General features: G+C 46.4%; 2 protein-coding genes across 5 annotated transcripts in view; one reads left to right on the top strand and one right to left on the bottom strand.

Annotated features, from left to right (window-relative positions):
* Hspa12a (heat shock protein family A (Hsp70) member 12A) overlaps nucleotides 1–16,022 on the bottom strand; it is a 164,748-nt gene that overhangs the window by 148,438 nt on the left and 288 nt on the right. Inside the window, exon 1 of one of the 3 annotated variants that reach the window (XM_013124673.3) lies at nucleotides 15,613–15,742. The exons of the other annotated variants lie outside the window; for them this stretch is intronic. Coding sequence (XP_012980127.1) covers nucleotides 15,613–15,615 — 3 coding nt within the window. The 5' untranslated portion in view covers nucleotides 15,616–15,742. Of the gene's footprint in view, nucleotides 1–15,612; nucleotides 15,743–16,022 lie in introns of those variants that run through there. 3 annotated transcript variants of the gene reach the window in all.
* The window catches only part of Eno4 (enolase 4), a 31,367-nt gene continuing 30,879 nt past the window's right edge, over nucleotides 15,535–16,022 (top strand). For both annotated transcript variants that reach the window (XM_040742152.1, XM_040742145.1), the window contains exon 1: nucleotides 15,535–15,778. In XM_040742152.1, the coding sequence (XP_040598086.1) occupies nucleotides 15,614–15,778 (165 nt within the window). In that variant the 5' untranslated portion in view covers nucleotides 15,535–15,613. The remainder of the gene's footprint in view (nucleotides 15,779–16,022) is intronic.

The raw sequence follows: 16,022 nt of genomic DNA, 5'->3' as shown, positions 1-16,022 counted from the left end.
GGGAGTGGGCGGGCTTTGTCATTCGCTCGAAGCTCCCGGCTAAATAAGCGGGAGACGTGTTAGCCATCTTTCCCTGTCCTTTGACCAGGTCTGCATATAAACGAGGGAGGGGTACTCGCTCCCAGCACCCTTGGCTACAAGTCTGGTGATGAATCTTCTGCCAACGCAGCTTCAGGTGAGTCGTCTTCCAGCGCCCAAGCACTGCCGGCTCCTCTGCAGACCGGGTGAGCTAAGACGGTAGAAAAGCTCCTCACTGTACTTTTTAAAAAGGCGGAACACCTGCCGGCTGGCTTGCTTGCTGACAGAGTCTTGCATCCTGAGCTGTGAGAGGACCACTCACCAGTTCAAACCTGGAAACTGCAGAGGATGCTGGAGCCCAGCGGAAAGGCCACTGCACAGGTGCCCCGGTGTAGACAGGGCAGAGAATGTATCACTTGGAAATTGAAGACTTGGGGGTTCAGGCTGTAGAAAAATCTCGTGTTGTTAGAACACACAGGACAGACGCTCAATTAAGAAATCATATGCACCACACCATATTACACCACACATATGGAAATACTTATTTTCTCTTATCTACTTATCCAAGGAAGAAAATGAAAAGGAGGAGGGAGGGAAAATGAAAAGGGTGTTCTTTAAAGTTAAGCCCATTAAGGAAACTTGATCCTTGTCTGTGAAGAATTATGTTGGAAGCCATTAAATGAACATTAAAGTTTATTCACATTTCTATCTAAAAGGCATTTTAGGGCTGGTTGTCGAGTTGCAGGCCAGCTACAACTACAGAGTGAGTGAGACTATCTCAAACAATGCTTTATACTTTTAGCAGTACAATGAGGTAGTCAATTAGATATATAACTAGGTGGTTGACACAGAACTAGAAAAAAACATTCACGTGATCACAAGTTCTGTTTGACTCTAAGACTTTTATCTCAAAAAACCCACAAAGATTGACCACGTTGAGAATACAGGTGAGTGTAAATCCTCCCACGGTTGTTTCCTGCAGCTCTGCCGGTAAAACAGCAGTCTGGACAGGGAAGTAGGTTGAGGCTAGCCCCTGAGGTCAAGAACAGGGGAATGTGAACACCTGGGGCAGAGACCCAGTCCCCTCATCAAAGGTCAGGACAGAGTGCAGACTATGACAGCCACCAGGCCAGAGGCCTGGCTGTCTAGGTGGGAGGGAGCCGAGTGTGTGTGTGTGTGGGGGGGCCAGTCTAGGCTGGTGCTCTGGCTGCCTGTGTCCTACCTATGAACTTCAGAGTATGTGTTGTGTGGGAGGGGGCAGGGTGATGGGTTATACTCTGTTTCCGGAGGAGAAAAAAAAAAGGCTATCTGATGATGAGCTGAACAAACCCAAAGGAACGAAATGTCAAATCTGCCAGTATCCACAGGACGGCTGCCATCTCTTCCGTACCCCACCACCACCACCACCCATGGGCTCTGTGCATGAAGCATTAGGTCTGAAGGGAATCCTAGAGTCCAGACCAAGTCCTACTTTACAGCTTACTCCTAACGGGCATCTATCTCCCTAGCATATCTAAATGACCTGACTCACGAGGTATAAATTAACCTTTAGCTAAGTCCATCTGAACGTCACATTCGAGAAACTTCGTAAAGCTGCTGGGCGTGTGCTTAAAAGTTAATAAATGCATTTTAAAACACTGTCTTGTTCCTACGAGCATGCTCGCCTAATCAGGTAAAAGTGCACAGAGCTATGGGAACCACACCCGGGGCTCATCTGTAACTGGTTTGAGTAGTGATTCCTAGGGTTAAAAATCCAGACTTGCGGTGAAAGCCACATACAGCTCAACCCGAGGCTTTTTGCTTACTTATAAACCCACATATTGGTATTTGTCACTGACAAGTATCTCAGTCACTAGAAATTACCAAAAGCATTCGGTCAGATTCCTTCTGCTCATTCAGGAAGCTGGCCTCAGTCGGAGGGGCATGGCACCTGCTGAAACGTGTTTTCCAGCCAGACAGTGATGCTGCTTGGACTTCACTCGGTGTAGAGTCACAGGCAAAGGGAAGGCAGATCTACATTAGGCCTTTGTGGAATGTAAGAGTGTATGCTCAGTGAACGTTTGGGCCACATGACTGCAGCCACGGCCACGGCCACGGGAGGCGACTTCAGTACCCTCTGCAGTTTCCCTTCTTCTGGAAGTCAGAAAGCCTGACTAACCCCAGGAGTTCCCTGTTCTGTCCTTTTCTTTTCGGTTTAATGCAAATCCCAGCCTCCTTCCTCCAGTGATGCTCTTCCAGACTTACAGGTTATTTTAAGATATCCAACTGAAATGGACACACACAGTTATCAACACCCGTGCAACAGGGTTATTGGAATGACTTACAAATGCCTACCACAAGCTATAGTTGGCATTGGGTGGCAACACTTACAGAGCACAGTGTGCCTGTCACAAATGAAACTAAGGACAGACCAACCCAGATGTGAGCCTTAACCCTGAGGGGTCAAGTATGTGTGACACGGCCAGGGTCTGTTGGTGCCATGGAAGACACCAATGTTTTTCTTGACATAGGGGCTTGAACAAGAGTGTGAAAAGTTCCAGGGTACCCCCAATGAGTCTGAGTCAAACCCAGACAGCATTTGTAAGGGAAGGGGAACATGGTGCACACCTGCACACACACACACACACACACACACACGGTTATTTTTGCTTTCTCTTAGCAAATATTTGGAGATAAATTTCAAAGAGGTATAATTTTCATTACTCATCTTGACTGAATTTCCTGCTTCTGCAGATTTATAATTAATCCCCCTCCAAGGAAATCATTTCCATTACTATTGCATTTATTAGAAATGCACAAAATTTTTAGCTGGGTGGTGATAACACATAACTTTAATTCCTTGGGAGGAGGCAGAGACAGGTGGAGCTCCATGAGTTTGAGGCCAGTCTGATCTACAGAGCAAGTTCTAGGACAGCTAGGGCTACCCATAGATACTCTGTCTCAAAACAAACAAACAAACAAACAAAAACAAAACAAACCAACCAAACAACAAAAACAAGAAGAACTATATAAAAATTTTAATTGAATATATAATACTTTTCTGGAAAAGGTCTCAGTTGTGAATTCAAAATAGCTCTATTTCCAGCAAATCAATAAATGGTTACATCTATCCTAAAACATCTAAATATCACTCTTTTAAAATAAAAAGTGACAATTATGATCCCTTGTCTTTACTCTAAACATTATGGTTTTTGCATTCTAAAAAGCCTTGTTCTTGTGAGCTTAGTGACAAGAAGTGAAAATATTCATGAGTAAGGAAACAGCATCTAGGTCAGACCCACAGTCAGACACAGCCTAGCAAGTGCCGGCATGGACTTGTGTAACACATGCATGTACACTCAGAGGCACACAGACACACACACATTTGCATGCACACACAGAAAGACATACACACAATACATATGCACGCACAGACACATACATACAAATGCATGCACACACAAACAAACACAACACACACACACACAGTTCTTAGAAAACTCCTTTAGTAGGGCAGAGAGCTGAGGTTGGGTGACAGGGCTCCCCTCAAAATTCCAAGTCCAGTGAACTCATTTTTGGTCTTCCTTTTCAAGTTCTCTCTGCATTTAAGAGTCGAGCACAGGGCTGGCTGGGTGGTGGTGGTGAACACCTTTAATCCCAGCTCTCGGGAGGCAGAGGCAGGTGGATCTCTGTGAGTCTGAGGCCAGTCTGGGCTACAGAGTGAGTTCCAGGACAGCCACCAAAACAATAGAGAAACCCTGTCTTGAAAACCACCCCCCCAAAAAAGGAGTTGAGCACAGGTGTTTGGTTGTGAATACTGAGAAATGATGTTTCTGCCTTTGCCTCTCATCAAATGCTTCCTCTGGGAGGCCTAATGCAAGCCCTGGTTTTCTGAGTAAATAATGTTTGTCAGTATTTCTACAACACTATCCCCGCATCCCCTGCTATCATGTAACTCAATGCATAATATTAAGCTGGGAGTGGAAAAGTGATCTAGTGCATAACCTCAACTTCGAAAAGTACACAGGGCTCCAGCGATCATTCATCTATGACTGGCATACTTGAAAAACATGATTCAATCAGTACCGAGAAATTTGCCCCAAATCACAATTCTTGGAGAGTAATTCCTGCTCTGCATTTGTGACCATTTTTCTTTCTTTTTTTTTTTTAATACTGAAAAGAGTAGAATTCTTAATGTGTTAAACCGGACAATACAAAGACAAGTCCGGTCAGAAAGCTAAAACAGCAACAAGGACGGCAAACCCCAAAACCACTGCACAGTCAGCTGTAAATGCAAAACCTTAGGTCCCAAACTTCCCAAACAGTGGAGTAAATGTCCCCGGTCTCCCAAGCTTTAACTCCACCGCCAGACTCCAGGCCGCCCCCCCCCCCCCCCGCAATCAACAGTGGCAAAGCGGGGTACAGCCTTTTGATTTTGCTAATAAGAAACAGATTACTCCTCTTGAGCAGATTAAAGTACAACTTCAGGGAAGCTGAAATCCCCTTCAGTCGGGTTCTTACGTTTAATTACAGGAGTCAAACAACTTGTTAGCTCTCTCTCTCAAGTGCAATGACAAAATTGATAAGGCAAAGATCTCCAGGGGCTGGGAAGACGGGAAAGCGGGACCCACGCCTCCTCTCCACCGAGTTAGAGGAGGCATTCTGTTTTTCCGTTTTTTTGCCACGGCTTGACAAAACACTTGGGAGGCTCGAGGGAGCTGGGTGGGTAAAAGTGCTGGGTGCTTTTGCCTCAGACCCCAGTCCCAGTTCTCACACTGGGAGGGTCACAGCTGCCTGGAACTCCAGCTCCGGGGGCATCAGCCGCCCTCATCTGGCCTCCTCAGGGGCCAGCTCGCATAATTACAAATGAGCAGTAAACAAGAAAACAAAACACCCACCGAGCAGGTCCTCCTAACTGAGAACCCTTTTCTTCTTTGCTGCCCCCTATGTGGAAAGCACACAAGATAACATTTTCTTCACTCAAAATAAAAACCATTGCCTTATTTTTGCTACTTGTACCAAGGCAAGTGCAGATGAGGAAAATCTAGTTTTGTAGATCATTTTTTTTCCTCAGCATTCCCTGGCTTTGTCAGACCTGTGCTTATACCACAAAATGCCTTCAAGTTGCATTTACGTCTACGGAGCTTTAGACATTACAGTCTATTTCAAAATGGCCAAACAGGTTGCTTAGAGAATCTCTTTAGCATGGTCTTTTCCTCTTCTCTTTATGTTCTGAACTCGCTGGATAATTGCCTCACTTCTGGCTACTCAGAAACGGCACGTCTATTGCCGGAAAAATATCAATTAAACTGCCAGCGTAGCATCTCCAACAGTATCTGCGGGTCTTCAGTGTCAGAGGCCTTTGAACGAATGACCGGAAGGCTGGGTCTGAAGCAGCTCTGTCAGGGCACCGGCGCTGAACAATCACACACTTTAGCTGTGGCTTAAGCTCTCTGCTTTGCCAGAAAGCGAGAGAGAAATACCACGTCAACTCTATAATGCTGCAAAAGTGCCAAAGGTTATGATAAAAGTGACGATTTTCCAGGAGAGTAATCACTTTCAAAGGTCACTAATATTGTTTCAAAAGGAAGGGGTCTCCCCTTCCTATTCAATTTAGATTTCTGTACAGAGCTAAAGAAAGGTTTTCAACGGATCAGCACAAACCACACTTTCCCTTCCCCTGATCTCTTTGGTGCCAACAATGGTTTCTAAGTGTGAGGCACAAAAGGGAACATTTACATGGATTTTTGTTTTAACCTCACAGCAATACTATGGAATTAAAAATATTACTCAGCGAGGAAACGGTGACCCAGAGCTTAGGTGAAGCATAAAAGGTCACACACAGTTGAGGCCGTTGAGTCCTGATTCCAAAGCTTGTGGGTTTTCATGACTGTATCTGTTTCCTTCCACCATTCCTGGGGGGAAACCTCAGTCCTTCTCTTTCCTGCCTGACTCAGAGCCGTGGGCTTTTGTTTTTAACCCTGGCTATGATTTAGTATTTTAAAAAAGGCTTCTGTATGAGCATGATTTAAACCTGGGGAAGGTTTAAATTTAGACCCCGGGGAAAGGCCTAATTAGCATTTTCCAACATTCCTCTCGTTAAGAGTGTTTGAATTCTCATGGCCCTTAGGTTGGTAGAGTCTACAGGTGACTCCAATGTGATAGTCACAATAGGAACTAGTCATCAAGACAGCCACATGACTCACCCTGAGCCTTCAAAGATGTCAGTGGGAGTCACCCAACTGGCTGTGTCAAGAAAGGGGCGCAGAACACCAGCAAGAGCTGGGTAGCAGGAGAGGACAGAACCCATGACAGTGGGAATGGTGCATGATGGGAAATGAATGGGTACCGAGGAGTCAGCAAGCCCTGCGTTCAGGTTTCGCTCCCGCCCTGCAGCAGCTGGGTGAGCCTTGGCTCATCACTTATCTTTTGACCTTGGTTTGCAGACTCAAGAGGGTGGATGTCTGTAAGGCTTCAGAATTACGAAAAGCTGTGGCCAAAGGGGGCTGCCACTGCTACTATCGTCATAATGACTAATGCCAGGGGGCATTAGTAAATAAATAATAAGAAAAAACAATGTAAGAGCTTTTTTAAAAAACTGTCATTCATTCCTACTTTACTTAGCACTGGATTTCAGGTGTTTATATCTGACAGTAGTTTGGCAACCCTACTCCTCAGCTTTGGCAACTAAGGGAGGAAGGTGAGTGTTACCCCTCCTGACGCCTGTCCATTCTGTCTCTAGTTTCTAGGAGGCTTGTGATTAAAGGTACCTGCAATGATGCTCATTAGTTCCCTGTGAAAATGATTTTCAACACAGATGTCAAATGCAGGGGAGAAGAGTTAACAGGCCCTTGACAGCAGCCCCCGAGTAGCATCTACACAATCACATAATCGCGTAACATTAAAGTTGTGGCGAATAGGTTCCCATCTAAATAACTGCGTTAGATAGGACAGAGAAAATAAATGAACAAAGACATTTGTCTTCGTCCTCATCCGTTTATGAAGTGGCTGGCATGGGTTAGAGATTTCTTTTTGAAATGCAAAATGAAGAACGTTTCATTTCCTCTACGAAGGGTTTCCAGCTAGCAGGTTGAGACAAGTGGGTATTTCTGGTATTTTTTTTTCTTGAATCACAACTACAGAGCAGAAGGCGGTCTAGGAAGGAAACAGCCTCGCTGGTTCTTAATCAGGTTTCCAGGACACCCATGAACTCTATGCAAAGGGCTCTCAGCTCTAAACATACACCAAACACATGCCCGAGAGATTGAACGCTTAGCTGTGCGGGCAGTCTCTTGTGTATGTGCAAAGAGTCTAAGTGAATTATGGAGGCCTATGAGAGCACTGCTGAGTTTGTTTACAGCTACTATTACCTGTGGGGTGGGTAGGCACTCCACTGTTGTCCTTACTAAGGGGTCTACAATTGGGCAGTGGTGGTGCACGCCTTTAGTCCCAGCACTCGGGAGGCAGAGACAGGAGGGCCTCTTTGGTTTGAGGCTGGCGTGGTCTACAAAGTTAGTTCCAGGACAGCCAGGGCTACACAGAGAAACCCTGTCTTGACAAACGAGGAGGGGGGAGGGAGGGAGGGAGGAAGGAAGGGAGGGGGGTTCTTCATATTTGAAAGGGTTAGAAACACTATTGATCCAGACCACTGTGTGCTGAGAGGCAAATCTCGGATTCCAATTCTCACTTCAGAGCTGCCCTAGCTTCACTGTCCACACCCGGATCCCTGTGACATCCACCGTGCTGGTGTATATGCCTCTCTCTAGTGCCACACCCTTTTTATAAAGAAAGGCTGGGTGATGATGGGGGGGGTAGTCCTTCCGTGTATATGTTTGTCTGATTGGTTGATAAATGAAGCACTGTTGGCCAATAGGGAAGCAAGATAGGTGGGACTAGGAGTCGAGGAGGATTCTGGGAAATGTAGTCAAGAGTAGAGAGCCGCCATGTGATCCCGGGAAGAGAGGCTGCGTCTTCGGTAAGATAAGACCTTATAAAAATATATATTAGCAATTATGGGTTAATAATTGAGTCAGAGCTAGCCAACGAGAAACCATAGCAAACAGTCAACAGCTTTATAATTAATAGAACGTCCTGTGTGTTCATTTGGGACTGATGCGGCTCAGGGACCAGGCTGGATGAAAGAATGCACGTTAAAAACGGCGCCCAATGTTGGTTGCATGACTTTCCATGTAAATTTGAAAAAAAGCTTGAAAAGGGATTTTAAAAACAAAGGAACAGCCGGGCGTTGGTGGCGCACGCCTTTAATCCCAGCACTCGGGAGGCAGAGGCAGGCGGATCTCTGTGAGTTCGAGGCCAGGCTGGACCGACAGCCTCCAAAACAATACAGAGAAACCCTGTCTCGTAAAACCAAAAAATAAATAAAAAATAAATAAAAACAAAAGAACAGAGACAAGCAGGGCTTCTTGGTAGCATCATTTTCTTGTGTGAGCTCTGTTTTACTAGAGATAAGCAAGAAGAGACTTGTTGGGGAGCTGGAGAGATGGCTCAGTGGATAAGAGCACTGCCTGCTCTTCCACAGGTTCTGAGTTCAATTTCCAGCAACCGCATGGTGGTTTACAACCACCTGTAACTGAGATCTGGCGCCCTCTTCTGGCCTGCAGGCATATGTGTGGGCAAAACACTGTATACATCATAAATACATGTAACTTTAAAAAAAAGAAAAGGAAAAAAAAAAGAAGTTATAGTGGCGCACATCTTTAATCCCAGCATTTAGTAAGCAGGGGCAAGTGGATCTCTTTTAAGTTTGAGACCAGGCCTTGACTATATACAGAATTCCAACACAGCCAGGGCTACATAGTGAGAGACTATCTTTAAAAAAAAGAAGAGACTTGTGCGATTAGAAAGCCAGCAGCTAAAACAGCCACGCTTTAATTTAGCAATGTTGTTTAACAGATAAAAGGCACGTGGCCAGAAAAACATAAAGATTTACAGTAAACTCAGTTTCAGGTGAAGTAAAACCTCTAAAAGGTTTACAGTGTGTTAAAAATATATGTAGGCTTGAGAGAGAGAAAGAAACAAGATAGTGGTTAAAGAGAGAGAGAGAGACAGAGAGAGAGAGACAGAGAGAGAGAAACTGGGTATGGTGGCACACGCCTTTAATCCTAGCACTCCAGAGACAGAGGCAAGAGGATTTCCACAGAGAAACCCTGTCTCAGAGAAAAATAAATAAAAGTAAATGAAATAGAGTAATAAAAAAGCCACGTAAAGATGGAAAATACGCAAAGAGTCTGGATACAGTATGCTGTCGTGTTGTCTTTGTATTGTGTAATTGCTGTGGATGGAGCAACAACTGCTAAAATACACTTGATTATCAATGCTGCTTAATCAATCCAACTTATATATTTTAAAAATGCTTTGACTTCTAAATTTAAATATAAGGACAGGTTACTTGGGAAAAGGGTTTTCACTTGTGTTTCCAAAGAAAATGAAAAGCTGTGAATCCCTTTCCACATGAAGCAAGATCCTCTGAAGCAGTGGCCCAGGTGTTTCAACATCTATAACATCCGGGATGATACAGCCACGCAGACTACAAAAAACAAGGACTTAGCCAGGTTTCTGTGTTTTGTCATGATCCCCATGGCATGGGCAGCACCCCCAATCAGCAGGAAGCAGTTTAGAATGAACAACGCCCAAATTCCCAAATATTGTTTATAAATTTTTGTTTTCATTTAAATGGCGTTGGCTATCAACGGTCAATGATCACAACCAATCTCTTTCTAAAGGTAAAAGGGAGATTATGGTATAGAAATGAATACTTTGTACTGGTATGGATTTTCATTTATTGATACAAATTTAAGATAAATTTTGTAGGGGAGTTGGAGAGATGACTCAGAGGTTAAGAGCACTGGCTGCTCTCCCAGAGATCCTGAGTTCAATTCCCAGCAACCACATGGTGGCTCATAACCATCTGTAATGAGATCTGGTGCCCTCTTCTGGTGTGCAGGGATATATGCAGGCATAACACTATATACATAATAAATGAATAAAATCTTTAAAAAAAAAGATCAACTTTGTGATATATGTATATACATACATACATACATACATACATATATATATTTCTCCTCTTGTTTGGGTATTGTGTTTGTATAACTCATTTAAAAATTTAATGTATAATTAAATACAGATTATAGTTATCTATAATAGTCAAAACTTATAGTTAGGTTTTCTAGATATACAAAGATGTATTTGAGATGGATAGATATTCTTCAAATCTTTCAAAGACATACAGAATATATGGCATTTAAATGGTTTAGGGTTTTTCATGATAGTGAGACACAATTGCTCCTGACACACTAATTACGTCTGAGAGGAAGATGGGCATTGAGGAAACTCGTTATGGAGTTTGCTTTCAACATGGCAAGATTAGCCATTTGGGCAAAAAACTGCTCTTACCTGTACTGTTTGACTATTGCTATATAAACTAGACATGCAGGACCCATGGGAAAGTGACTGCTGAATTCAAACAGTCCTTCAGGGTTCCTGCTTCATGGAAGAGTCTGCCAGGCATTCTGCAGGACACAGAAAAATGACTGACAAACTGCCAATGCAGGTGGACAGTTTAAAATTTCCTGCTTTGCTGAGAAGTCTGCCAGACACACTGTGGTCTATGGGCTGAAGATGGATGCCCCAATGTTACAGAGGAATTTTGGGTGACTGTCCAGGCAGTAAGATGTTTCTGTCAATTCTAGTGTTTATATATTATCCTTCTGTGATCTTTGCTGGAGTTGAAGACAGATAGTTTTACCTTAGTTATGATGAAAGATAAGTTACATATAAGACTTTAGACTCACAAAGATAGGACAGATGATATTTTCTTTAAATCTTGCTAAATGTTAATGGAATAAATATTGTATTTATAGTTCTTGCTTAATAACTGTCGTGTTATATATTTTACTATGTTAAAGTTAAAACCTTTCATTTTATTTAGACAGAAAAGAGGAGACATTGGGGGAAGTCCTTCTGTGTATAAGTTTGTCTGATTCGTTGATAAATAAAGCACTGTTGGCCAATAGGGAAGTAAGATAGGTGGTATTAGGAGTTGAGGAGGAGTCTGGGAAATGTAGTCAAGAGTAGAGAGTCACTGTGTGATCACGGGAAGAGAGGACACATTTGGTAAGATAAGACCTTATAAAAATATATATTAGTAATTATGGGTTAATAATTAAGTCAGAGATAGCCAATGAGAGACCATAGCAAACGGCCAACAGCTTCATAATTAATATAGTGTCTTGATGGGAGATGTCATTCTGTAAATCTGTCTCTTATTGGTTGTTGAATAAAGCACTATTGGCCAATAGGGAAGCAAAATAGGTGGGACTAGGAGTCTAGGAGGATTCTGAGCAGTCACCATGTGACTTCCAGGAGGAATGGGATGTGGCAGGAATGCGTCCTAGCAAAGATAAGCTCTTACAAAATAGATGAGTAATTATTGGTTAATAATCAAGTCAGACCTAGCCAATAAGAATCAAGCAAATGGCCAACAGCTTCATAATTAATAGTGTCCCGGGTGTTATTTGGGGACTGAGACAGCAGTGGGACCCAGGCAGCTGGCGGGGAAGACTATGCATTACAGGTGGGCACTGTCCCACCCTCCCTCCATGTTGTCGGTGCCAGGCACTTTCACAGTCTCTGAGCTTCTCCTGCTGCTCGGTGCCTTCTCCTCTCTCCCACCCCCAACTCTCCAGCCTGGTAGTTTTAGGATGAACCTGACGCCAACTCTTTTCATGCCCCGATGCTGTAGAAGAGTCCTCAGATGTTTAGTCTCGGTGGGCACAGGAAAAGAACCACCAAGATATTAAAACAGATGCGATGTTTGTGCTCGATTTGCAGCATCTGTGTAATATTTTGCGGCGCAACCCCCAGAGTCTCCAGTGCTTACTTGTGGAAAATAAAACTGGAGCACTAATGATCAGTCTTTTGGCTGGAACCTGGCTGCGCTGACAGGCTGATAATGAGTCTAGAGCACAGGAACTTTTCAGATGAGTTTTTGGGTCCCTGGTTTCAGTGTGCCGGTGACTCATGATCAGGAGGGCAGCTGAGACGCCATCAGAACCTCAATGCTCTGGAACAGTACCTGGCTCATGGCAGAGAGTCAAGAAATCTTTGTCAGCTGGATGGCAGAGGCAGAAAGAAGGGTGCATAAGCTGCTTTGACTTCACACGGTTTCATTTTAGAGAAGATGGAGTCCATACGAAAGCAACTAAGTTACTGATAACCTCTACTTAGCAGCCAATCCTTCTCTAAGTTCTGACTTAAATAGCCTTCTCTCTAACATGCTATAGCTTTCAGAGTCATAAAGGTAATTATTTAAAGAAAATTCCACGCTACTAATATATAAAAAGAAAAGCTGCCTGTGAATCACTGCCTGAGGACAGCATGTGTGTGCACAGGCTGCCCCTTGTGTGCAGGTTGTCCTGTGTGTGTGTGTGTGTGTGTGTGTGTGTGCGCGCGCGCACGTGCCTGCGTGCACGCACACTCGAGAGCGGGCATGCACCGGCTGACCTGTGTGCTCACAGGTGGCACCTGGCACATCACCAAGTCTCTCCCCTTACCTTTGGGACTCTTTCTCTAAGCTCACTTTGGCTGCTTCCTCTTATAGCTCCTGCCCTCCTCCTCTGTCCCCAATCTATTACCTCTGTAGCACTTAGGTCCTATTTCAAGAGGACTCTGTCCCATTTCCACCCTGCCAACATCTCCAATCCTTCAATTGTTACACTATGAAAGGCATTTTCTAGCTGTGTCTTCAGACCTCTTTTTCTCTGGGATTCCCAAATTCAAGGCCAGCATGTGTATAGCCAAGTACACATGTCACATTAAGTCTAGGCCACACAAGTATCCTACTCTTTGGTTTTTTTTTTTTTCTTCTTGTTGTTGTTGTTCGAGACAGGGTTTCTCTGCGTAGCCATGGTCTGTCCTGGAATCCACTCTGTAGCCCAGGCTGCCCTCAAACTCAGAGATCTGCCTCTGCCTCCCGAGTGCTGCCCCTGCCTCGTAGGACTCCCACTCTTGACAACTCTAAGAGAACCCTACAGGCCCCTCAAGTCTTCTTTGGTTCCCCAACCCCCATCCTATCGCCTAAACCTGCTCATCCTTTGTCTACATTACTTCTTGTCTATCTTTCCCTAGTGGCGACTTCACTGCTTAACCTTTCTGCATCACTCTTTACCTGGGAGTGACCACTTTCTATGGTGCCAAACGCGCGCATCAGTCTTGACACCGACCAGGGCCAGCCAACCACTTTTGTCTCCCCCGTCCTACGTTTTCAGAAACGCCCCGCTCTTTGCAGAACGGTGTCTAATCCCCTAACAGCTTCTCTACAGGCCAAGTAGCCATCCGTTTATCATTCTTCAAACAGGATAATTATTATTCACCCAACCCCAAAGCGTTTGTTGTACTGATTGATGTACTCGATCCCTGTCCTCGTGGAACCTAAGAGGCCAGTGGGATAGAGAGGGAAGAACCTATGATATAGTGGCCCCGCCCCAAACACTTCCAGCCTTCCATTAAAATATTAAACGAGATGCCGGGCGGCCACGCCTTTAATCCCAGCACATAGGAGGCAGAGGCAGGCGGATCTCTGTGAGTTCGAGACCAGCCTGGTCTACAAGAGCTAGTTCCAGGACAACCTCCAAAGCCACAGAGAAACCCTGTCTCAAAAAACCAAAAATAAGTAAATAAATGAATAAATAAACTAGAGCTGTGGGTATAATAGCTCGGCTGGTAGAGCGCTTGCCTGGCATTCGAGGAGGCTGGGGTTCCACTCCAGTCACGGCATTAACCAGGCATGACGGTTCACGCCTGTAATTCCAGAACTCAGGAGGTAGACGAAGGAAGGCCAGAAGTCCGAGGCCATCCTACACTACATAGCCAGTTTGAGGCCATCCCGAGGATACACAAAGCCACGTCTCCAATTTTAGAAAAAAAAAAAGGAAACCGAATTAAATGAGGTCTGGGGATATAGTTAGCTCAGTGGCTGCATCCGGGTGGTAAGCCGAGAGAACTAAGCCGAGCATAGGAACAACGAAAAGAAGAAAGGACAGAAAGCCGAATGGGTCAACCCTCGGGTGATGAGGGATGAGATCTGTGGTCCAGGATTCAAGTGGGCGAGGAGTTCAGAACAGGCTCCTGGGTGGGGGGTGGGGGCGAGAACGTGGGCGAGAAGGGGAAGCACGATTTTTCTCGGGATACAGGATGGACACGACGGACGGAGGTGCCTCCAAGTGGAGGTGGGCGGCTCTGAGGAAGGGCACAGAGGAATGAGAGCAAAGGCGGCACCGTGGACTGTTTTACATAAGGTGCCTCTTAACAACCATGCTGTCAGCAGCCAGCTCCGCATGGCAGGAAGATGACTCAGCCTCTGCTTCCCACCATCAAAGGACTTGCAGCCAGCCAGGAGGGTAGGTCAAGAGTGTGGTGATCCGTCACACCACAGATAGGCAACCGTTCTCGGAGAGACACAAGAGAAAGAGAAAGGAAAGAAAGAAAGAGAAAAAAAAAAACACGCCTGGGGAGCCCAGAGAGCGGAGGTGCAGGTCTGGGTTATGTAACAGTACTTACAGAATCACGTTATTTTATTCACCTACATCCAACAGTACATCTACGGAAAACAACTGTTCCCCAGTGCTTCTTCGCTCTCGGGGTTATTTTAAGTGACTGCAAGCAGAGCAGGGAAGATTAAGGTTTTGGTTTTTTCCCCAGATGAGCAATGGAGGCACGCAATGGAGGGAGAGAGAGAGAGAGAGACAGAGACAGAGAGACAGAGAGAGAGAGAGAGCAGAGAGAGAGAGAGAGAGAGAGAGAGAGAGAGAGAGAGAGAGAGAGAGAGAGAGAGAGAGAGAGAGAGAGAGAGAGAGAACACCCTGGGTGTCCCTGTCAGGAGTATCTAGAGCACGGCGGTAAGAAGTTCTGTCATTGCGTATGACACCCGACTGTCACAGCTTACAGCGAGCCCTCTTCAGAGACCACGACCCAAGGACCTTCCCAAGGGCTGCTTTGGCGTCACCTCCACCCCCGCCCAGGAACACAAACAATACCCTCCTTACTGCTTACATTGAGTTTTCCTCGCAGGGATTTCACCCTAGGTTATCTCCCCCCGGAAGGGTGTGCAAAGCTGTGTCTGTGCGTGCAGAAAGCACACTGCATGGGTTAGAAGGGATGCACCCCCAAGGACCTCCTCCATGGTTCGGGAAGGGCACCCAGGGCTCTTGCATCCCTCTCTCTCCCTCGCAACTGGAACGGTCTGGGGGTGGGAGCTGGAAGTAGCGGGCACCGCTCCCCCAGCGAGTGCAAAACGAACTCAAAACCATCGTCAAGTGCTTCCCAGGTCTGGGAAAACCATCGGGAGGAACGTTGGTCGGGACAAGCGAGGCCGGGCACAGCACGAAGAAGCAAAGCGCGCCGCGGAGACCGGAGCGCGCCCTGGACCACGGCGCATCTGAGCAAAGGTTCCTTCCCCGCAGGGCGGGAAGCCTCGCGAGATCTAAAGGGGGTCCGGGATCTCGTTGCGTTGCCTAGCGACAAAAAGGACGCTGGCGGGCGCGCCCCCCTCCACCCCGCTGGCGAAGCCCCCGCAGAAGCCCCGGAGTCTCCTACCATGGGGGACGAAGGCGTCGGCCGCAACTGCGGGATCACTAGGGAGCTGCAGAAGCTGAAGCAGCAGGCGGTGGCGTACTACCAGGAGAACGACGTCCCGCGCCGGCTGGAGGAGCTGCTCAACTCCACCTTCTACCTCCAGCCCGCAGACGTCTACGGGCACCTGGTAGGGACCTACGGCGAGCTCGCCAGCTCGCCCGCCAACCGCGCCCCCCCCCCAACCCCGCTCGCCCGCTCCCCGGCTCCCCCGCCCGGCCCACGCTGCGGCAGCGCGCTGCGCTTGCGCCGTGGAGTCGCGCGCTTGCGCGCTGCTGGGGCTGGGGCTTCGGCCGGGCGCTCGCTCAGTGACACGAGTGGAGAGGGGAGCTGGGGCCCGGCTGCCCGGTGGGACCGAGAAGTTGAGGTGAGGC

The sequence above is a fragment of the Mesocricetus auratus genome, unplaced genomic scaffold (assembly GCF_017639785.1).
Source record: "Mesocricetus auratus isolate SY011 unplaced genomic scaffold, BCM_Maur_2.0 Super-Scaffold_4256, whole genome shotgun sequence".
In the NCBI taxonomy this organism is placed as follows: Eukaryota; Metazoa; Chordata; class Mammalia; order Rodentia; family Cricetidae; genus Mesocricetus; species Mesocricetus auratus.
The sequence above is the reverse complement of the archived record's forward strand: the minus strand, read 5'-3'. Positions and strand labels throughout refer to the sequence as shown.